General features: G+C 54.4%; 1 protein-coding gene across 1 annotated transcript; it reads left to right on the forward strand.

Moving 5' to 3' along the window:
- The first annotated feature begins 581 nt into the window (after nucleotides 1-581).
- On the forward strand, nucleotides 582-24,002 carry Otop1 (otopetrin 1). Its single transcript, XM_005318968.3, has 6 exons — nucleotides 582-984; nucleotides 12,792-12,928; nucleotides 14,522-14,580; nucleotides 16,844-16,974; nucleotides 19,572-20,422; nucleotides 22,687-24,002. Exons 1-6 carry the CDS (start codon nucleotides 582-584, stop codon nucleotides 22,855-22,857), a joined length of 1,752 nt encoding a protein of 583 aa, XP_005319025.1. The 3' UTR covers nucleotides 22,858-24,002.
- Nucleotides 24,003-24,072: the final 70 nt, after the last annotated feature.

Here is a 24,072-nt window from a genome sequence, read left to right on the forward strand (position 1 = left end):
ATCAGAACAGACAGACGCACGGATACACGCACACCCGCAGGCTCGCCCCAGCTCTGGGAGTCCAGCTGCCGGCTGCACTGGCGGCCGAGCAGCTGTGACTTCAGCTCCACCGCAGCCACACCCCCAGCTCACTCCCTAGGGTTACAACAGGGCGACCCTGTCCCCTGTCCCTACACTACCAACTCTGCCAGTGGGCGAGAGGCAACTCTCCTGCTCTGCGTTTCCCGGGGGCGCGGGAGTGGCTGTGGGCGGGTGTCGGGCAGGGCTGGCCTGGGAGCGCGGGATCATAAGCCTGGAGAGTCCTGGGAGGACCCCAGGGGTCGCGGCTGCTGAGAGGGGACGCGGACAGTTGAAATCGGGAGCGCGTAGACACCTGGGGCAGGGAGCGGGAGGTAAGGGGACGGGAGTGCCTTGGCAGAGGGCACCAGGCACCGGGGCAGAAGAGGGTAGGGCAGGGATCAGAGTGGCAGTAGGTGAGGGGGCTGATTGACAGAGGGCTCCAGGCAAGGACAGAAGCCAGGAGCAACAGGCGGGGACAGCCTCACACGCCTCCTGGCGAGACCAGGCTAGATCTCTTGAAGATGCCCGCGGGCCCCGGGACACCCGCCTCGCCGGGAGCATCAGCAAGCGCCTCGGACCGGGGCTCATCGGGGCCCCCAGACTGCCCGCCCTCCCCGCTCCTGACTCGGGGGTCCCGGGAATCCCCGGCCCTTAGACAGACCGCGGTTCGCGCCAGCGTTCCGCAAAAGCTGGCAGAGACGCTGAGCAGCCAGTACGGGCTGAACGTGTTCGTGGCGGGGCTGCTGTTCCTGCTGGCCTGGGCGGTGCACGCCGCGGGCGTGGGCAAGCGGGACCTGCTCTGCTTCCTCACGGCTCTCATGCTGCTGCAGCTGCTCTGGATGCTGTGGTACGTGGGCCGCAGCTACGCGCAGCGCCGCCTCATCCGCCCCAAGGACGCGCACGCCGGGGCGCAGTGGCTCCGCGGTGAGTGCAGCGGGCGCGCCCTCCCCTGCAGCGCTCCTTCCCTCTTTCTGGGCCTCTTTTCTGGCTCTCTCTTCCCGAGGTCCGTCTCTGCTTCAAACCTGGGTCCCCTCTGTCCTCAGCTCTTGCCTTACATCATGAAAATCACAGTTTCACACAGTGCTCACAGCTTTCCCTGAGTACAGCCCTGCAGTGGTGTCACTGACCCCAGGGTGCCTGCCACGCTCCCCTTCCTGGCACCCCCTTCCTGGCACCGGAGGACTCTGAGATCTGGCTCGGATGGCGCCTTTCCTCTCCTGCCTTCCGGAGCACTGTCCGGTTCCAGGCTCAGGTCACTTGCCTCCACGCCAGCTGCTCCCTCCTGCGGGAATGCCTTCCCCCTGCCCTGTCCCCTGCTGCTTTCCCAGCCAAGGCTCAGGCCTCCCCTATTCTTCCCAGGGGAGTTTTTCCAACACCCCACTTTGTGGTTCTGACCATGCCCTCCATTCCTGGCACTGGCCTGGGGGAGGGTCACTGTTCTTGAAGCCTCTGTTCCTCCACCACTCCCGGGAAGTTCGGTGACACTCTTTCCTTAGCACTAGAGCCCCCTCGGGGCCTGGGGTGGAACAGGTGCTAAGGAAGTGAGGCTGTGGAAGGGGCCCAGTACCCAGGAGCCACTCTGCCTGGAGAGAAGCACTGGCTACTTCTCAGGACACACTCGCTGACACTGTAAAGTGGGACCCCTGCCTCCTGGAGATGCTGCTCCTCAGCCCTGGTGCCAGGGGAAGGAGACGGACCTGCCAAGGGCCACAGGAGGCCGTGGGAGTGGCTGTGAGAGGGCTCCAGGAGCGGACAGTGCCCTGTACACCAAGAGGTCTGGACACACCACACACCTCTACTCAGATTCTCAGGCTGGATGGGAATTTAAATCTCCATTAGAGTGGGCAGGTGACTTGGTGGCCTCGCCCACTGGGGGCCCCAGACTCCGCCCCTGCAAGCGGAGCTCTCACCCTGGATGGGCTGAGGTTGCTGGCACAGAGTGGGCACCGGCACTGTCAGCTCTCCTTCCCAGGTCCTTCCCCCTGGTCTGGCCCCAGTGCCACCATCCCCCGCTGTGCCTGGCAGGAGGGGCTCCCCCTCCCGTGGCCACAAGGTGCTCTCTGTGGGGCTCTTTTGTCTCTCATCAGTTTCTGCCTCATGTTGTGACTAACAGGGACCACATCTAGTCTTTGGGGAAACTAGATTCCACTCCAGGTGGCCCAAACTCCTCTCTGAAAATGGCTGTTTTAGGATAGTTCGTGGTTTGAGGACTCTGAGTGACAGGGAGTCCATTGCCACACAGGACAGACACACCCAGCAGGACATCCATCCACACAGCCTAAACAATAAAGCCCAAGGTTTGCCTGTCCTCTCCCGCAGGGAAGCAGCTGTCTTTGTCCTTCTCTTGCTCTCTTTCTCCCCCCTTTCTTCCACCATCCCTCCTTCCCGCCACATCCCTCCACGCCCATTTCTTCCCCACCATCCTTTCTTCCCTCTCCTCCCTCCATTCCTCCTCTCTTCCTTCCTTTCTCCCTCCGGGGCCTCATCCTTCCTTCCTCTCCCCCTGTTCCCCCTCTCTCCCCACCTCTGCCCCACCCCCTCCCTCTCCTCTGGGCTTACTTAGGGCATGGGCGGAGTCCAGGCAGAAGTGGCTGTGCTGTTCCAGGCGTGGGCAGCCAGAGGGAACGATAGGAGAGAACGGCGTTTCCTGGTGGCCCTGCTCTATGGGGCACGTCTTTGTGACCTCAAGTAGAGGTGGAATAAATGAGGCAAGATTGGGAGAGCACAGAGTGGGCGTCCAGTAAGGGGTGGTGGCTGCTTGTCCACTCAGCAGGTCGCCCCTCAGGACATCCAGCCAGGAGGCACGGGGACCCTGGAAAGGGGTTGGCTTTGGAATCCTTGACTTGGGGCCTCTGTCCCATCCCCAGTACCTCTGAGTTCCCACCAGTAAGTAAGAAAAGAGCCGCAGCTGCTGGGCTGGGCTGGGGCCCAGTTGTGGAGCACTGGCCTGGCATGTGTGAGGCACTGGGTTCAATTCTCAGCACCACGTTAAAAAAAAATGAACAAATACAGTTAAAAAAAGAAGAAGAATTGCAGCTGCTGCCTCTAGGGAGGAGCTGGGGGTGCCGAGGGAAAGCAGTTCGCCATTCCCATGGATGAGCTGAGTGTTCATCAAGAAAACATGAAGCAGTTACGAACCCCAGGGGACTGGGTGCCAAGAGGAGGCACTCTCCATCCGGTAGGAGCTGAGGTTTTGCTGGATTCATAGCTGGAAAGAGAAGGTCAGCCTGGGAACCCAGCTCTCTCCTGTCCTGGTGCCAGAATCCTCTATGTGTGTGAATCTCTGAGATCGAGCCATCTGTGAAAGTCCAGGCCCTGAGGCTCTCTAGAGAGGTGCTGGGCTCCGGATGGCTGCCAGGCATCCCTCAGGGCAGGGAGGACTCTGGTCCAGAGGGTGGGTGTGAGAAAGGGAAGACTTTCTTTGGAACAGAGAGTATTGACCTACCTGAAGAATGGCAGCAGAGTGGCTTATTAGCCCAGCTTCTCCACTTGCTAAACGAAGGGACTGGTTTCATCCAGAGCGATGGCAGCTGACACCCGGTGCCTGCCATGACACCTGGTGCCACCTAACGAAAGACCACTTTGCCCCAGTAACGGCCAGGGTCCTGTTTCTCTTGGTTTCTATGCTAAGGTTGGCACGGTGGGGCCATGTTCCCCTTGTCCAAAGACCAGAGAAGGGTTTTAAGGCAAGTGGCGGGAACAGTGGTGGGAGGAGCCCGAGCCACAGCTGCTGAGAGGTTTGGAATGCTGGGCTCATTACAAGCACCCTCTGGTTACTAGTAAGTGCTTCTGCTGTGCGTATGAATCGTCACCCTCAGATTTGCTCCTTTCATGAGCTCAGATCCTCATTTAGCCTCAGAGTGAGGCCGGTCCGTGTCTGTGACTCATCTCACCTTTGTCCAGTGTGCCAGCCACAGGCCACCTGGAAGTGGTTGCTCAGAGCACTGTGGTCCTGGTCCCCTTGGCTTAGCAGACAGGGGGCAGCTGTGAGCTATGGCAGGTCCAGAGCTGTGGAGATCAGGTCCAAGTGGGGGTGCAGTGGTCATTTTGGGGGGAGGAGGTTGTCACCTGGTAAGAAAGTAAAGGTTGATGAAAGGGCTGGGTCCAAGCACGTGTGTGTGTGTGTGTGTGTGTGTGTGTGTGTGTGTGTGTGGAGGGCTGGGCACCCTCAGGGATGGTGGTCAAGAGCAGAGGAGGAGGGGGAGAGGACACTAGAGCAGAGGAGAGGGAAGGTTCCTGCAGCCCTCCCTTCAGGGAGCTAGAGCCTGGTGGGGCGGCCAGGGCTGGCGTGGGGGTGGCAGAGCCCGTGTGGGTCCTGTGGTGGGGTGTGAAGACTTGAGGAGGCCGGGTGGGGGCTCCCCATGGGTGCTTGTGCACGACGGCCAGGCTTTGCCTGGCTTTTCCTCCTGGGAACCTACCCCTCCCCAACTGTGCAGCTCCCTGCTTCTGTGGGCACAGCCTCCCAGACGTGCCTCACTTCTTTGGGCTTCTGTGCCCGTCCCTGGTCACAGCTTGATGGAGACAGAGTTTGCACACTTTGCAATTCACCCATTCAAAGCCAGTGTTGTTTTGTTTGTTTTTAATTTTTGATGTAGGTGGACAGAATACTCGTTTTATTTTTCTGTGGTGCTGCTAAGGATCAAACCTAGGGCCTCATACGTGTTAGGCAAGTGCTCTGCCACTGGGCTCCAGTCCAGCCCTAAAGCCAGGGTTTTTAGGACATGTGTAGAAGTGTGCACCCAGAGTCATGATCAGCACCCTCCCACTGCCAGATGACCTCCTGTACCGTAGCCATTGACCCCTGCTCTCCACTCGCCTTGGGCAATTGCTGGTCCACTTCCTGGCCCACAGATGGGCCTGTTCTGGTCTCTTCCTATGAACACAGTGGCACAACGTGTGGCCTTCCTGGTAGCTTCTTTCCCTCAATCACCGTGTTTTTGAGGTTGGCAGGGCTGGAGGGGCTGCGCTCATTCCATCTGCTTGGTGAGGCAGCAGAAGCGGCCTCAGGAGGATGGCCAACTCCCCCTTACTGGAAATATTCGAGCAGGTGTGTGCCATCGGCTGGTGACAGAGGGCCAAGGGACGCAGTTCCACTTTGTCTCCGTCTTCTCCCTTGAGCGGGAGGGCCTTTGACACCTGCAGAGGGCAGCAGAGAGCCACGCCCTGCACAGAGGGCACTGTTGCTGGGCGCCCTTAGGTTCGCTTCTGTTCAGCAGCCTGGACTGGGTGCCACTCTGCCTGCTGGGCGCTGCGGGGCTCTGGGGTGGAAGGATGCTCTGGCACGGCCCAGCATAGACAGGAAGGGGAGGGTGGGACACCAAGGGGTCAGAGCATGTGGCTGAGTGTGTGGCCTTGACAGGGCACAGAGTGGCCCTTGTCTGCCTCAGTTCCCTCATTTGTAAAATGGGGATGCTGCTGCCACCTATCACATCGGGTGACCATGGGAACTGGGGCATGACCTCATGTGCAGTGCTGAGGACAGCTTCTGGCACACAGTAAGAGGAACACGTTATTATCATGAATAAATGAGTTTTGTGACACACAGGATGGGAGACAGACGAGGAGCCTGGAGATGGGGATTTGGGGGCTTAGGGAAAGGCCCCCAGAGAAGAACTTTCCATCTCTGCTGGTGTTTGGAGGTAGTTCAGAGAGGCCAGCAAGATCCGCGTTGTGTAGAACTCTATGTGGCAGGCGCTGGACTTGGACTTCACCCAGTGGGTCATGGGGAGGCATCGAAGGCCTTAGAAAGGGAACGATGTGACCGTGTTTGTGCTTCAGAGCAATCACTCTGCCTGCAGGTGGGACCTGGGTTTGAGAGGGGTAAGAAAAAAGGCTGGAGGTCAGTTAGGAGCCAAGAGGAACCAGAACACCTAAGCTCTGGGGGAGCTTCTCTGTATTTTAAACTGATGACCACACTGGATACAGAGAGCTGAGTTGAAGCGACAGTGGGACATGCAGGAGCAGGTCAGGCTGCAGAGGGCAGGTCCTCAGGAAGGTGGCCTTGTCCCCAGCACCCATCCTGGACATCTCTGTGAGAGTGCCACCAGACTGCATGCATTTTCTTATATATATATAAGATGGGGTTCTGGTCTATCAGAAAATATCAATGTAAGGTTAGGATTTCAACAGCAACAAGAAGAGAACGTGGCTGGGAAAACACGGATGCAGGTCCTCCATTCCCTGGAAGGGGAGCCAGCGCACATGTGGAGGGTCCTGTCTCCCCAGTGTCTCGTGGGCACCTGTAGGACAGTGGTCCAGAGGACAGAAGGATGAGGCTGCAGGGTGGACCATGCTGCAAGCTGGTGCCCACCAGTTCCAGGTCATCCTTGGGCTTTTTAGAAAATGAGAGCCCCCTCTCCCCAGGAGCCTCTCCTGACACCAGGTCAGGTGCAGCTCCCAGGCTGCAGGTCCTCCTAGAAGCTGCTCTTGGTGTCCCCAGCCCTGGGCGGCAGGGGATGTACTATCCAGCAGCTGTTTCCTGGTCTAAAAGGACTGTGAGCTCCTGAAGGCAGAGACGCCACTGACTGCATGTGCTCCCTGTGCCATCCTGAGCGCCTGGCATAGTGCCTAATGTGACGTAGGTGCCTACCGGTATCTGCTGAGGCATTGAACCACGATGGGTTGGATGGACGGATGAATGTGTGAATGGAAAACACCAGAAGCTCCAGGGGAGAGGGCCACTACTCTAGGAGGCCGACAGCTCTTCAGTGTGAGGCAGAACTTTTAGGTGTAAGCACCAGCCAGTGATGGAAGGGGCCCTTTGAGCCGCCCGGCCTGCGTGTCCCTGTGGAGGCCAGGTGAAGCCTTGGGAAGCACCCCTGCATGGGATGGAGATATGGCCTAGCTTGGTGGAGACCTCCGCCTCTAAGATCCTGCGGGACAATATTCTGGATCCCCGGAGGGACTTGGAGCCCACACGGAGGGAGGGGCTTCCCTCTCCCAACACTGGCTGGGCACGTGGCAGCTTTCGGACCAGTCTCCAACAATGCGCCGGCTAACTTCCTGTGGGTCCTAATTCAGTAAGCTTTTCTCTGTGGCCCAATGATGCTGCGGTGTTGGTAGTAATATTCCCTTTTACAGAACTTTCCAGATAGTGCACATGCCATGTGACCACTGTGCAAGGACTCCCCAGGAGATAGGCGTCATTGTCATTATCCACACTTTACAGACTGAGGAAACTGAGGCACAGGGAAGCTAAGTAATGCCCCTGGTCATCAGTCAGCAAGTGGCAGAAAGCAGGACGTGGCGCTGGCTGGCCACCTTCACCACTGTGCTTCCTGCTGTGTTTTAGTATCTCTGACACTCCTCCGTGCTCCATGGACATCCATAGGGTGTACTCTGTCCTTATGGCATTGTGCAGAGAGAAAATCAAATTCACAGATCGTGGAATTCAATTCTTAAACTTTGTCTATTTGATCTTTCTAGTTCTGAAAGTTTCCACTTTTTTTTTTTTTATTAAGAGCAGTTAAATAAATAAAGCAGATACGATTTTACTTTGGTATGTGTGTGACTGCTCTATTTCCTTATTTTTTTATGATATGAATTGATAAAAAGAAAAGAGCTCTTTATCCTGTTGATTGATAGCTTTAAATCCCTCCTGGGTTCACTTTGCCACTCACACTCTCATTTCATGTGCATTGCTGGTTCCTCTTTGTCCACCCATAATTTTTAATCTTCATCCTTAGTTAATAGTGTGGTCACATACAGGGAATGTATTTGCATTTTACTTTGAACTGGATCCTACTGCCCTTGCTTACTAATGGATGGGAAGATTAGATCCTTCCAGCTATAATGATTTGTATCCTGACTGTGTCGTTTTCATTTTTCCTTTATGGAGATCATCATGATATATTTTACCATTTTTCTCATTTTCCCTTTCTGCCTGTTGGCCTTTGAAGATATTATTGTGCCTCTCTATTCTGTTAATGACCATCATCCCTTCCCATGATCAGGTGCCTATCACTCCATTCTTATTAAAAAAGAAAAAAAACCCAAACATTTGCCCCCGCCTGTTACCTTGCTTCGCACCTGAGGTGCTCTGCTCCTCCCGCTTCCTCTCCACCCTTGAGAAAGACTTTTAGGAGACCTTCTTCCCTCTTTCCTCTCCCTACTTCCCCATCTCCTTTCATTTCCTTAGCCTGAGACTTAAAAGGCTTTCTCTCTCGGTTCCCCACCCAGTCCATCTCCAACCTGTAGGTTGTGAAGATATAGTTCAATTCTTGATAGAATTTGCCCTTAGAATGTTTATTCTGTATTGTCTTTATGTAGCAAGCAAATTGTACACTCCCAGGCATTTTGTCTTCATCCATTTGGATTTAACTTATCTTCTTTTCTTGCCTATCAATTTATTTATCTATTTTCCCATCCATCCATCCATCTTTCTATCCATCTATCCATCTACAGACTTATCTATCTATCCATCCATCCATTCATTAGTCCCTCCATGCATCCCTATCCAACTGTTCATCCATCCACCCATTCATCCACTATTCACCTATCCACCCACTTATTTACCTATCCATTTATCCATCCATTCATTCATCCATCCATCCATTCACTTATTCATCTATTCATCCACCTATCCATCCAATCCAACCATCCATCCATCCATCCATCCATCCATCCACCCACCCACTCTGTGAACTCCTCCATTCTTTTGCAAAGTGGCTTCCTCTCCTCTTCATCTCCCCCTATTTTGAGGACTCTCCTAGCTCACTGGCTTGGTGTTGCCAGATGAGTTATGCGGATATTTTTCTCTCCCTCTCTATTCTCTGTTCAGCTGTCCGCCTCAGAGAGTCCTCTCCTGACCAAACACCCTCAGCCTCAGTGCCCTTTCCTGATCATGTTCCTTCATGCACTTAGCAGCTCCTGACATTCTTTTTATGTCTGTTGTTCACCTGTTTATTTCCTGTCTCTTCCACTGGAATTTTAAACTCCTAAAGGAAGATCCCTTATTTTATTGTCTTTTGTATTTGTGCCTGGGACAGCAACTGGCTCAAGAGTTGATGCTCAGAAAATAATTGCTGATAAGTACACTTTGCCTATCTTCAAATATCTTTCTTCTTCTGCCCTGATAAGGGCGGGGTGTGACATCTTCACTGTGAACAGAGCCCTGAGCCTGTACCCTTTCCTTGCAGGGGACCATTGCAACCTTCCACTGTCTTCTGCTCTCCAGGGCTGTTCACATGATCTGTCTGGTGCCAGCTCATCCCTCTATATTTTGTGTACACCTGATTTAAGCAGTGCTGTACTTGTGTATTTTTGGTTCTCCAGCATTGTGTTTCTGTCATTCAGCCCCCGGCACAATGCCTCATGCACACAAGGTGTCTCAGTTCATCCTGTGCAGCTATAACCAAACACCTAAGGCTGGGAACTTTATAAAGAGGTTGATTTGGCTCATGATTCTATTGGCTGGAGGGTCCAAGGAGCTTGGTGCTGGCATCTTGGTGAGGGTACCTAGCTGCATCAAGTCGTGGCAGAGAAGTGGAATGGGAACCAGCCATGTGGAGGAGAGGCAAAGCACACAGGGCAGCTTTGCTTTATAACAACCTGCTCCCTTGAGAACCAGATAAGTAGGTCTGAGAGAACTGCACCAGCCCCGCCAGGTGCTTCCCAGGACCTAACCTAACCACCTCCCCTTAGGCCTCACCCCTTAAAAGTCCCACCCCTCCCAACATCACCCCACTGTGCGCCAAGCTTCTCACACATGAACTTTTGTGTGACACACTCAAACCACGTCCAGACCATATGGAGGAGCCCTCCGAATACTTGTGGTGAGTGGATCCACGGGAGGGAGGGCCTGGAGACTACTGAAGGAATACGAGGCATCTCACAGAATGCTTGGCCCACCAGCTACAGGGGTGTTCTAGACCTCTGCTTCTCAAAGCGGGTCCCAGGCCAACCCCATTAGCTCTGCCTGGAACTAGATACGTGTGCAGATTGAGGGTCTCCCTCCAGGCCTCGGGGACCAGGGACTGGGGGTGCAGCTCAGCGATGTGACTCATGTCATAGCGGGAGAAACTGAAGTTGGGGGCAGGGGTGTGGCTGTGGAACTCCATGACCTCCTGGACTAGCCCCGGGGCCAGAGCTGCAGGAGTGGGCCCTGTGCCCGGCCAGCTGCCTGCCTCGGCTTGCTCTGTTCTTGTTTCTTTTCTTTTTAAATATATTTTAGTCATACATGGATGCAATATCTTTATTTTGTTATTTTTATGTGGTGCTGAGGATGGAACCCAGGGCCTCACATGCGGGAGGCAAGCACTCTGCCCCTGAGCCTGGCCCCAGCCCAGGCCCCAGCCCCAGCCCCAGCCCCAGCCCAGGATCTTGTTTCTTTTTTGTAATGTAAACGAGCCTGGCATTTGTCAAGCCATTTCAAAGCCCTGGGATCCAATCTCCACTCCAACTGAGTTTCTGGCTTTTCTATGGTTTAAGAAAAGGTGAGCTGGAGTTGTTTTGGTGGCTTTGGGCAGTGGAAAGGAGCCAGGCGCCTGCAGGACTTGTCATGGGCGGGCGCGGGGCTGTAACTTATCGCTCACTGCCTGCTCCTTCCCACTGGCTGCTCCGTGGTGCCCTCGCACACAGCCCACGATCCAGGTTTCCCTGTGCGTGGGACAGAGTTGTGACGGGGTCAGCGCTGGCCCAGGAGGACGAGGAGCTTCCACACGGCGCAGGTGCCGCTGTCCTGCTCTTCTCCCTGATGTCCTGGGTTCCTTTCCGCCTGTTCTCAGAGGCAGACTCTGGGTTTTCATCTCTTGGTCTTAACCTGTGGGCCCCTTACCTGGAGCTTCTGGAGTAGACTTTCTACCTTAGGAAAGCTGTCCACACACAGAGGGCTGCACAGGCCCTGCGTTCCCGTGTGCCCACCGCCCTGCACCCTTCTTCAGGACCTTAGGACAGAGCGTGGAGATGCTAGAGCTGGGCAGCGGGGCCTTAGATCTCTTTAGAGAAGCTTCCCGAGGCCTTCTGTCAGCTCAGTCCACCTTCACTCCTTGAATCCTTATCGGTGGACTCCACGTCCATGGGTTCAGCCAGCCAGGCACTGAAGATATTGGAAAACACCCTGCGTCTGCCCTGGACACTCACAGACCCCCAGCCATTGCTCCTGATCATGCAGCTCACGGTTGATCTGCACAGATTCACGCCGTCTCACGTGTCAGAGTGACCTAGAGACGGCGCGTGCCTGGAGATGGGCGTAGGATGTTGGAAAGTCTCTGGCACTGTGCACCAGGCACTCAGGGTCCTCAGCATTGGGTCTGTTGGGGTCTGGGAACCAGGCTGTGTGGGGGGTCCACTGTACCTATCATTTGTCAGGCTCCGGGAAACTCATAGGGTGGGCACAGTGATGAGTGGGACAATCCCTGCATTCTAGGTTCATCTGTCCAACAGTAGAATTTCTTTTACTAATGTCTTTTATTTATTTTATATATATATATCCAACTGACATTGACCGACTGAATCCTTTCCAAGAGTGCGGTTTAGTAGGTCAAGTATGTTGGCTTTGCCCGTTTCCTTCCTACCCTGCCTGTCGGGGCCCTCTGGACTCACTGCCCATTTCCCTCCCCAGCCCCTGGCGCCCCTATCCACATGCTCGCTATGGATTCGCCTGCTCTAGGTGGCTGAGGTGAGTGCAGTCCTGTGGCACTTGTCCCTTGTGACTTGTGTGTTCCCATGATGTCCTCGAGGCTTGCCCGTGTGTCATGTGTGTAGGATTCCCTTCCTTTCTGACGGTGGGTGGCCCTGTGTTGTATGTACAGATCTTTCTTTCTTTACTCAGTCACCCACAGTGGGGACCTGGTCAGCTCCCACCTGTGGGCTGTTGCATACGGTGCTGCTAAGATCCGAGTGTGGGTGTCCGCGGTCCACTGTATTGTTGCTTCTGGTTCTCTTGGGTATATGCTCCGAAGTGGCATTGCTGGGTCACACAGGAGCTGCAGTTTTAATTTTTGAGGAAGTGCCACACTGGTGCCCACGGTGGCTGCACCATTTTGCACTCCCATCCACGTGCACAGAGATTCCAGCTTCTCCGTCTCCTACCACCATGCCTTGTGGTTGTCATTTAGTAGCTATCCTAACAGAGGTGACGTGGTGTCTGCTGGTTTAGGTTTGCATTTCCAGATAATTGGTGATGTTGATCATCCTTTCATGAACTTGTCGGCTGTTTTCATATCCTTTTAGGAGAAATGTTCATGCAAATCCTTTGCCTATGGAAGTTGTGGGTGTTGTTGAACTTTAAGTGTCTTTATATATTGTGGATATTAAGGGCATCATCTGTACATAATGTGCAAGTATTTCCACCTGTTCTTTGGTTCGCCTCTTCACTGTATTTTCTGTGATGAACAAACCCTCTTCATTTTCAGATAGTTCAGTTTATCCATCTGTTCATTGTCTGTTTTTGCTGTCAGGACCAAGAAACCACCGTATAGTCCATAATGTTATGAAGCGTTCCCCTGTGCTGTTTCTGATAGTTTTGCACTTCCAGCCTTGATTTAGGTCATTGAGTCACTGTGAGCTAACTTGGGGCGTGCAGCACAGGTTGGGGTCCTTCATTCCCTTGCATGTGGCTATCCAGTTCTCCCAGCATCAGGTGTTGACAGGACTGTCCCTGCACGTGGAATGGTCTTGGCACCCTTGGCAGAAATCCTTGACCCACACCTGAGGGCGCATTGTGGTTGGTTTTGAAATGACGCAGTGCACATTAACACATACGCACGCATGTTTCTACCCTGCCCGCGTAGGAAGCATCTCACTGTTTGCCACCATCACCGTCATCCTGGGGTGCTTCAAAGTTGGCTACTTCATTGGATTTTCCGAGTGTCTTTCGGCCATGGAAGGCGTTTTCCCTGTCACACACGCGGTGCACACTCTGCTGCAGGTAAACCACCAATACTAACGACGTCGTCTATTGTTGTCAAGTGTCATCAAGCGCGTCCCTAGGTGTGTGAAGTCCCTGGCCATAGAGACACATGGCAAGTGGGAGCAGCCAGAGCTGCTGCAGACCCGAGCTTTAGAATATGCCAAGTGCTTTCCCCATCTCTGTGTGCGATCCCTCCAGCTACCTTCAACAGCAGGTGTGGGCTCTGCACAGCAGCCAAGGTATGGAACCACCTCGGCGTCCGTTGGTGGATGGATGGATGGATGAAGAAAATGTGGCACATGTGTGCAGCGGAAATCATCCAGCCTTAAAGAGAATGAAATCCTGGGCAGGCAGCAATGGGGACGGGCCTGGAGGACAATATGTTAAGTGGGTGAGCCAGACACAGAAGGTTCCTGAGTGCTCCTTCATGCGTGGAAGCCGAAGAGAAAATGAGGGAGATATATAAAGGGCTCAGCAGTGTTTGGCATGGAGTAGGTGCTCTATATGTGTTTGTTTCTAAAATCAGGCTTTAGATGTTTTAAAAGTGCTAATAACGCTGGTATACAGGGGGCACTCAATCAATGTCAACGAGTGAGTGAGCAGGCACAGGAGGATATTTGCTGAACATGTTCACATTCCAGGAGACCATTTTAAGTGATTAGAAAGGATTCTCTCGGTTAATGGCTCACAGTGCCTCCAGGGCAAGTTCCTTATCTTCATTTTGCAGGTGGCAAGCAGTTAGAAAGGTCCCCAGGCTAGCCCAAGGTTTTGTCGCCAGGCAAAGAGGGACTCGGGTCAGATACAGATTGAATATCCCTAATCCGAAACTTTGAGCGCTAACAGGCTGCTGCAAGCAGAAAATTCAACCCTGAATTTTGTGCACAAAATTATGTGATATATGGCATGCATGTGAGGCGTGACATAGAGAGTGAATTCTGGGTTTGGACTTGGGTCCCATCCCCAAGATTTCTCATGGCATATATGCAAGTACTGCAAAGTCTGAAAGAATTAGAAATAAAATCTAGCACCTGGAATCTGAAACACTGCAGGCCGGGAGCATTTCAGAGAAGAGAGACCAACCTGGGCCAGCCACAGAGCTGTCACACCCTGCCCTGTGCTGCTGCTGGGGGCTGTGGCCGGGGCTGCATAGCACAGGGACCCTGTTCTTCATTCAAAGTGCTCAACATTTAATTTCTGGGCGCTGGCTCTGTTCAGTGGATATTTCTTGGCTAAAGCCCGACAAATGTGCTGTCATCAGACTTCAGGGGCTTTTGCCAGGCAGGCTTCAATTCCCACCCCTACCTCACCGCAGACATCCCCAGTCGATGGCAGAACTCCATCCAAAGAAGACATCACAAGTCAACCACAGCACCCCTCCCCCCAGACCCAGGCGGCCCCACCTGCTCTCCCCAGGTGCTCCCAGCCCACGGTCCCCACGGGGCCATGCTGCTGCACCTGAGAGAGGAAAGCCACTTGCCTTTCTTGGGGTGGGAGGTCATTCATGTCCCCAGCGTTTTCTTGGACCTTTTCTTCAGGTTTTATAACTCCTCAAGTGTGCAGATCCAACGACACTTGTCCCACTCATGTCACTTCCTCTTCCTTTCCGCCTAGGTGTATTTTCTCTGGGGACATGCCAAGGATATCATCCAGTCTTTCAAGACTCTGGAAAGGTAAAACTTGGGGGGACCGCCGCGCATGTGGGGTTTGGGGTTCTTTGAGAAGGAAAAAGCCCCCCAGCTGCCTCTTGCTGGGTGGTAAACACGGGGACCCCCTCTCTGCTCAGGGCTGGACAGCGGAGCCCTCCTCGTGGACCCCGGCTTCAGCCCCTTCCTGGGACGGCCCTGGAGGTGGAGCAGTTCCCTTTCATGGCCCTCTGTTTCCTTGTCTCTGCCATGGGGACGACTCGGTGGCCTTCCCCGGAGACTGAGTGAGGCCGTGGACACGGGGCAGAGGCTTGGCAAGGGCAGGGTCTGTCCTGAAGGGCCCGCCTGGCTCTCTGCTGACTGTGAGGGCAGAGGACTCCATCTCCAGGACGGGGGAGAGCCACCCTAGCCGCACGTAGCAGAGGCCCGGGCCCACGCCCCACGCGGGTGCTTCAGGCGATCCGTATTTGCTTTATTGAATGATCTCCTGCCGACACGCTCTCCCCGAGGGAGGGAAGCCCCCTCACTACCGTTTGGTGGCATAGGGTGACGGCTGATATTAAAACACTGATTTGCGCGCGATCACTGGATAAGCTGCTTCGTCAGGCCGTTGAATAGAAATAGGTTTTGCCCACCTCACTGTGCAGAGCAGGGTGGACGTCAGGTGTGTGGGCATCTTGGGGCTTCCTGTGGGCCATGGGGACAAGCCAGGAGACACAGGGTATCCTTGGCTGTGGTGAATGGCGCTCTTTAGTGGCCCTGGGCAGCAGTGGTCCCTGTGGTGGCCTTGGCAGTGAATTTTGACTCCGGTTTTACTGGCCCCGGAAGCCCCACCTCCACCCCCCTGGATCCGGGCATTGGCTGAGCCTGGCTGACTCTGTTGCAGGTTGGTGGTGGCCCTGAGGGCTGCGGGGCCAGTGCTTTTCCTCGCTCCAGCCACTGTTGACTGCAGCCCTGACCCTGTCCCTCCAGCAGAGGCCGACTCAGCCCTGCCTTCAGGTCTGGGCTGGGCAGCACAGCAGCCGACAGCCACTGGGGGCGACCAGCCCGTGGACGGTGGCCCCTCCAGATGGACACGTGCTGTGTGTGTGGAATGCATTGCAGATATCAGAGTCTAGAACGAAACAGGGCGGGAAGCGCCTCAGTAGGATTTCGGGGTTTGATTGTATGTCGCCATGATGTGGCCTCAGGTGTGCTGGGTTCAATGAAGTTTTATTACAACTATTTGACTTGCCCGTTTTTACTGTTTCTGAAGTATGGCCACAGGTGCTCTGGAGCGTCCTGTGTGGCTCTCATGTGGTCCTGCATCGTCTTTTCACCAGGCAGCACTACTCTGGGCCATGCTTCAGGCGTCTGTCTCCAGGATTTGCCACCTGAGTGGGACAGGGACCTCACACTGCCTCAGCCTTGCTGGTGGAGTGTTTGGTGACAAGTCCAGCCAAAGTGGCTATTTACCCAATGTGTGACCATAGGCTAAGTCCTGAGCCTCAGTGGGACTCCAGAAGCTCAATGACATTATCACTGAGAAGGATCTTTCTAGGTTTCTGCTTTGCCATCTTCAGCAAGTTGGTACTTCATCACATCCTGGTTGCTTCATGGTCATAATATGGCTGCCACAACTCCAGCCTTCATGTCTACACTTAAGAAGGTCATAAGAGGGAGCTAGACTTCTCTCATTCTTACCTCTTTCACCAAAAAATGCAAAAGCTTTTAAGTAGTGCCCCATAGACTGAACCTCACACCCCAGTGACCAGAATGGCTAAGTCTGGTTGCAAGGGGAGCCGGACAGCAAGGCCCTGGCTTGTGTTGTGTGGGGAAGGTAGGTGGGAAGGCAGGAGGCTGGGTGATGATAGCTGGGTGGTCAGTCAGCAGGGCAGCTGTACCCACACTCCAGGTGTCCAGGGTAGACCTTCCATCTCTTCTCTCATTGTTCTCCCCCTCCTCTTCCCTCTGGAGGACAGGTTTGGCTATGGGTGGGGTGTCTTCTCATCGTGAAGTCTCTTCCCCAGAGGCCAGCTTCCAAGACAGTTCCTTTGACGTCCCCGAGACAATGAGTTGAGTCCAGGGAGTTCAAGATGAAGGCAGATGCAAAAACTCTGTGGTTTTGGAAGGTCCCGGGAACTGCCTGGCCCAGCCAGCCAGAGCCACCCAGAGCCCTGGGGGGGGGGGTGAGAGTGGAGAGTGGGGAAGGAGGTGTGCGCACGTGTGTGCATGTGCGCCCCTCTCACCCCAGGGGGCCTGGGTCTGTCCCAGGGCCACTCAAGAGCCGAGCCCCCGTGTCCTTCCCCAGGTTCGGGGTGATCCACTCTGTGGTCACCAACCTGCTCCTCTGGGCCAACAGTGTCCTGAATGAGTCCAAGCACCAGCTGAACGAGCACAAGGAGCGGCTCCTCACTCTGGGCTTCGGGAACATAACCTTAGGTGAGCGGGGCCCTCGCACAGGGCCAGAGTGGCTGGGGTGGCCCAGGTGACCGGGGTGGCCCACGTGGCCGGGGTGGCCGAGTGGGCTCCTCACTGGCTGGAAGCCCCGCCGTCCCTGCCTCTCTAGGTGGGTCGCTGAGCCGCTGAGCGTAAGGAAGGCTTCTGTGACCCAGGGCTGGAGCCCAGGGCAGTCAGGGGCTGCCTTTGCTCCTGGCGTGGTGTGGCCTGCGGGGATGGAGGCTGTTTTCCACTGGGGGAGATGGGCGGCTGCTGCCCTTGGTGTTCTTGGTTAAACCTCTGGTGTGAGGTCATGGCTTAGGGGCCCTGGGAGTCTAGTGGCAGGCTGGGCTTGGTGGTGTTAGTGGGCAGGAAGGAGCTGGGCTTGCCTTGTGCTCCAGGCCCATGGATACCCTCCCATTCCTACTTGAGAGCCTACAGTATTAGTCTTCTTGTTTCCTTCCAGAGTTCCTAAGGTTTTGTGACCCATCGCCTCTGTCCTGGGACATCCTGGGACACCTGAGACTGCAATGTCCTGGGAGCTTCCGTTCTGGCCCTAGCTGTGTGGCCCTGGGAAGCCATGTGACCTCTCTGAGCCCACCTTTTCTCTTTTAAATTGGAGGATTGGGTACTTTCAAAGTCTCCTTCCTGCTCTAGTGAGCTGCAGGTCTAGCTCTGCAACCCCAGGCCAGTCCTGAGAGCCCCTGGAGCCTGCTCCCCACTGAGAGTGAGGGTGACAAATTCAGGCACACATTGTAACTCCTCCTCTGGTGCCCCCCCCCCCAAGCCCTCCTGTGTCTCGGGACTCATTCCCCCTTGGAATCACAGCAGCAGCAGGAAGGCTTCCTGTCATTCTGCTGAAACACTCAAGTTTCCAGTGCATTTGACTCTGCTCTGTTCTCTCCATCTCTTTTCTATTCCACTATAATCCATTTGATCCACAGAAATATTGGCAGCTACCCTCTCAGTAGGCTTCACAATCTGATATTGGTTTACCCAGCACTTAGAAAATGCTGGCTATACAATTTTTCTTCCTTGTAAGATGATTATTTTCCAATCTCATTAAAACATACTTGTAAAGAATCTTTGCTTTAATTTTATTTATTTTATTTTTGATATCAAGGATTGAACCCAGAGGTGGTAACCACTGAGCCACCTCCCCACGTCTTTTTTATTTTCTATCTTTAAGGCCTAGCTAGGTTGCTGGAGCTGGTTTTGAATGGTGGTCGTCCTGCCTCAGCCTCAGGTGCTTACAGGCCTGCACCTCTGTGCCTGACTTTATTGTTTTTTTAAATGATTATGGCCATTATTTTAATTAACTCTAAGTTTTAAAACAGAAGATGTTTTAAGATGAATATTGTAAAGTTTTTTTTTGGCATGGATTTTTAAAATTAATTTTTCAGCAGGTTTCTCTTTTTTGCTCTTTTTAGATACACATGACAGTAGCGTGTGCTTTGACATATTATACATATTGGAGAATAACTGGTTGTAATTAGGATCCCATTCCTGTGGGTGCACAAGATGTGGGGCTTCACTGGTCAAGTATTTACATAGGAACATAGGAAGGTGATATTCGATTAATTCCACTGTCCTTCCTGTTCCCAGCTCCCCTCCCTTCCCTTCCTTCCCCTTTGTCTGATCCACTGAACTTCTATTCTTCCCTCCCCTGAGTGTGTTGGCATCCACATATCAGATAGAACATTTGGCCTTTGTTTTATTTGGGGCTGGCTTATTTCACTTAGCATGGTAGTCTCCAGATCCATCCATTTACTGGCAAAAGTCATGATTTCATTCTACTTTAAGGCTGGGTAATATTCCATTATGTATATATGCTCCATTTTTCTCTTTCCATTCATCTGTGGAAGGGCACCTCAGTTGGTTCCCTAGTTTTGCTATTGTGAATTGAGCTGCTATAAACATTGATGTGGCCAGGTCACTATAGCATGCTGATTTGAAGTCCTTGGGGTACATGCTGAGGAGTGGGATAGCTGGGTCAAATGGTCCTCTGTTCTGTGGCTCCCTTGTCTTCCAGCCGTGGCAACGATTTCTGCCACTGGCACCGGTGTCTGCGTGTGCCCATCCCATGCCACTCTGGCCAGGGCTGTGTCTTCAGGGAAAGTCTTTGCTAACTGGAGGGGCATCTTCCCTACAGAGCACTTAAAAAATAATTTTTAAAACCACACACAGAGATCATATTCATGAGAAAATTGAGTAATACAGAAAAGCCAATGCAGAAGAAAACAGAAATCCCTTCCCTTTTGCGGATTTTTGTGCCCACGGCTCACCTCTGGCTCGGGTCCACATCGGGCGCTCCAGGACCCAGAGCGGGTGGGCGCTGGAGCTCTTCTACCTGTCGGCCACCAGCCTGCGGAGGTATCAGTCTCTATCTCACGAAGGTGGAGGCAGGGTCTGCTCTTGGGCCCCTGTTTCAGTTCAGAGCAGCCGGTGAACGCACTGGGGGTGACCGGTCCTACAGCTGCCCGTGCTCTCAGCGCGGAGGGACGGACCAGCGCACTCCCTGCGTGGCTTGCTGGGCGGGAGGCCGCCTGGCGTCCAGGGTGGCAGCTCTGTGCTGACGGCCGGCCCTCCTGTCCCCCCAGTCCTGGATGACCACACGCCGCAGTGCAACTGCACGCCGCCGGCGCTGTGCCCGGCCGTGTCGCGCGTCATCTACTACCTGTACCCCTTCAACATCGAGTACCAGATCCTGGCCTCCACCATGCTCTACGTCCTGTGGAAGAACGTGGGCCGCAGGGTGGACAGCCCCGCGCGCCCCGAGATGCGGTTCCAGTTCAGCCGGGGGATGGCGGGCGCGGCGCTGGGCCTGGGCGTGCTGGCGGCCACCATCGGGGTGGTGGCCGTGTACCTAGTCCACATCGGGCGCTCCAGGACCCAGAGCGAGTGGGCGCTGGTGCTCTTCTACCTGTCGGCCACCAGCCTGCTGACCCTCATGGGCGCCGCGGGGCTGCTGGGAATCTGGGTCTGCAGGATGGACAAGCAGTCGCTGGATGAGTCCAAAAACCCGGCCCGCAAGCTGGACGCGGACCTCCTGGTGGGCACGGCCTCGGGCTCCTGGCTCATCTCCTGGGGCTCCATCCTGGCCATGCTCTGCGCCACCACCCGCCCGCGCTACACCTGGTTCAACCTGCCCTACTCGGCCCTGGTGATCGCCGAGAAGTACATCCAGAACCTCTTCATCATCGAGTCGGTCCACCGCGAGCCCCAGCCGCTCCGCGAGGACATCCGCACGCTCCGCGTGGTAGCCGTCTGCAGCGGCGGCACCTCCTCCCTGGCCTCTTTCGGGGCGGTCAACGGGAGTCTGCAGCCCGGTTGTGGCAAAGAGGAAGAGGAGCCGGGCCGCCCGCCTCGCGAGCCTCGTGTCCTGCAGGGCAGCACCAGGAGGAGCGTCCTGAGGAATGTGGCCGTCTTCCTGTTCCTCTGCAACATCTCGGTAATCCTCCCCCAACTCCTGGGGTGATCTGCCAATCAGCTAATCTGTTTTCCTCACCTTTTCCAAATCAGGGGTGGGGGTGGGTGGTACCAAGAGTGAATGTAAGGTTAAAAGGGGAATCCTGGTGGAGCGCAGGGCACGCAGAGGGCAGGTGAGAGGACGCCAGCTCTTCCCTTGGCAAGGTGGAGCTCGGTTGCCATGTGCAATAAGAGTGAGGATCCAGGGGGCACTTCCCTGCCAGTATCAGTCAGCATTACTTTGGTTGCAGATGATGGGCTTGCATCTCAGTGACATTTACTGATCTCACAGGACGCTGAGGATCTTCTGCTTGGGTTGGGTCTGCAGCTGAATCATGCCATGGAACTCCATCTTTCCTCTGCATGGTGCTTGCTGCCACATGGTGTTAAGATGGCTGCAGCAGTACCAGGCATCAGGTTTGGGCTCAAGATGGGAAACAGAAGGAACAGGTTGATGCTATGCAGTGTCTCTCCCATGGCCACTCCTTGCTGCAACAGATGCTGGAAGCATGGAGGGTTTGCTTTCCAGCCCTGTGACTGAAGCCAATCATGAAGAAGCTGTGGTCACTCACATAAAATTGCTTGACTCAGCCTCAGGGACTGGTTGGGACCAAGTGGTCATGACAGGGAAAAGCATTTTGGGCAGAGGCATATAATGTGCAGAGACTCAGAGGCAGTGGAGACTGTGGCATATTTTGGGAGCACGGAGCACATCCATGTCTAGCAGAGAGGCAGAGTGGGACACAGGAGGGAGGGTCCCCTTGGGTGGGCTCTGGCGTGAGTGGCCTCCTTGCTTGGGATGGGGTTCAGCCTTGGTGCTGAGGGCAGGTCGGGGTGCTCTGGCATCGTCTTGGAACGATGCCCAGGCAGCCATGTGCAGGAAGGGGGCAGAGGTCAGGCCCGCGGCTGGGAGACCAGAGGGCTGCAGCCTGGGAGGGAGGCCCGCAGCAGCCCAGGCAGGACAGGACGGGCATGAGCCAGGGCGGAAGTGGTGGCATGCAGAGGAGAGGAAGGGACAAAAGCCGGCCTGCTCCTGGGGTTTCTCTAGAGCCAGAGTTTCCTGGAGGCCAGTGGCAGTCACAACCAGGGAAGGGGAAAGCTCTGGGGCTCACGTGCGCAGAGAAGGGAGGGGCCCAGAAGAGCCTGGGACCTGACGGCCATAAGAGGCCCAGCAAAAGAGAAGCCGGCAGAGGGGACTGGAGAGGACCAGCGGAAGTGTCAGGAGGGCCCCCAGAGGCTCGGGATCAGGCTGGGGGTGTCGTCGGGGATGTTATGAGGCCACACGTGTCAGTGACCTCTGCTGGGTAAGAAGCCACCCCAAGCTTGGCAGCTCAGCACCACAAACATTAACCACGTCATGGCGTCTCGGTCTGCAAGTCCAAGCGCAGCTCAGCTGGGTCTGCTCAGGGCCCTTCCAGGCTGCAGGCTGTGGGCAGGCCGCGTCCCTCTAAGGCCTCATTTGGGGATCTCATTCCAGACCCCATCCCATGGCTACTGGCAGGATTCTGCTCCTTCGGGGGTGTTTGAGGGCCCGTGTGTTCCTTGCTGGCTACTGGCCTGAGACCTTCTCTGTACCCAACCCCAGGCCTCTCCAGAGGGCGGCTCAGCCTGCTCTCTTGCAGATGGCAGATCTGACTTTGGAGGTGACTTTTGCCTGTTGTGTTAGGAGTGCTCAGTGGGCTCTCCTGCACTCCAGGGGATGGAACTGCACAGGCCACGACTCCAGGAGCTGGGGACCCTGGGGTCATGCTAGGGGCTGCTGCCGGGAGTGGGAGTGAAGGGCGCTCCAGAAGCAGACAGTAGGAGCAAGAGTCCCGGACCGTGCAGGGTGCACTGACAGTGGCTGAGGGGAAGGGGCCTGGCCAGATTGAGGGGGGTGGGGCCAGCGTGCGGGTCATTTCTGTACATTTTACCAACTGAATTCTCACCTAGGGCCTCTCAGAGGTGCTGGTCTTCCTGTGTTACAGATGAGGAAACTGAGGCTGGGTGGGCTGGTGGGGAAGGAGAGGCTCGGACAGGTGCCCACGGTAGACTACCAGGACCTGTGGGTGAGGATGGAGCAGGCTCTCGGGAGGCTGGTGGGTGGGACGTTTCCATGGAGACAGGAGCCTGGGGGGCTCAGCATCCTGCTGGGAGTGACTCAGGCTCCTGGATCTGGGCAGCGCCCCCCTGTGGTGCCTGGCGGTAGTGCGGCCTCCTCCAGGATGGGAAGCCGCTCACCTTGACAGACTCCCTCTTCTTTTGCAGCTTTGGGTACCTCCCGCCTTTGGCTGTCGCCCTGAGTACGACAACGGACTGGAGGAAGTCGTCTTCGGCTTCGAACCCTGGATAATTGTGGTCAACCTGGCCATGCCGTTTTCTATTTTCTATCGAATGCACGCGGCTGCCTCTCTCTTTGAAGTCTATTGTAAGATCTAGTCTGGTCCACACAGGATTGGGGTCAGCTGGCCGGGCAGTGCCCGGGCCACCTGGGAATGGCCGGGCTGGGCAAACATCGCCTGACTCACCCGAGGAGGCGCCTTTGTCTGCGTGATTAGGTGTCCTGTGGGCAAACAATTAGATCAAAGCCTGCGAGGAGCCCCAGATCCGTCCTCGTGAGTTGATTCTAATCAAACCCAAATCATTTTATTTCCTTCTGAGCGAAACCCTCTATTTTAGGAAAATATGATCTTAGGTTGGGAAAAAAATGTCAAAACAAAATGCACAGTTTGTTTTTCATAAAAAGCACTTCCTGTTGAAATTTATCAGTGACCACTTACAGCCTTATTACTGACCATCCATCTGCAGAGCAACCCCTTCAATTTTGTCCTCAGAGCTGATTGAATGTAGCTACAGACACGTTTGGTTAATATTTTAGTTTCTGAGTAGGTCTAATTTTTGAACAAAATTACTTTGATCACCCGGATGGAAATTTGTGTATAGGTTAACGTGAAGACACATTCCTTACCTGAAATTTTGTGATCATTTTGACGTATTTTTAAAAATAAAATTGACTCTTCTTTATTTCACTATAAATTGTACATGTTTATTATAGCAAAGTTGGACACTTCAGAATATTAGGGAAAAACATCACCTGTGATGCTTTAGTTCAATTAAACAGTTCTGTTTTAACCTCTGGATGTATTTCTTCTCATCAGGAGGATGCGGGGATTCCTTTGATTGTTATACGGCTCAGTGATGATCCAACATTTTCAATTTTGTAACCCACATTTGAGGGAAAGGTGTCTCTGTGCTTAGCCTGCACACCACGGTGTTACCACTGTTTACCCAGCACGCACACCTTATCAGGCATTGTAAGTAATCCAGAGACAGTAAAGTGTATGGAGGATGTACACAGGACTGGAGCCTGAGCATCCTCAGGCTTTGGTACCCACACGGGCCCTGGAACCAAGCCCTGAGGATACCAAAGGACAACTCGACGCCTCAAATCCAGAGGCCTCGTCCAAAGGTTAGAAATATTTTAACGTCTCCTAAGGGACATTGACATTCGGGTAGGACTTTTATGTTTTTCTGTAACTATTTTAAAATGCTAATAAAATTGGCTTACTTACTGTACATACCAACACGAATGTCTTATCTGTTTTTATTTTTTGACAGCACAGGCCATGGACCATTAAGAAGCACCAAGTTTTG

This window comes from Ictidomys tridecemlineatus, chromosome 9 (genome assembly GCF_052094955.1).
Source record: "Ictidomys tridecemlineatus isolate mIctTri1 chromosome 9, mIctTri1.hap1, whole genome shotgun sequence".
Taxonomy (NCBI): domain Eukaryota; kingdom Metazoa; phylum Chordata; class Mammalia; order Rodentia; family Sciuridae; genus Ictidomys; species Ictidomys tridecemlineatus.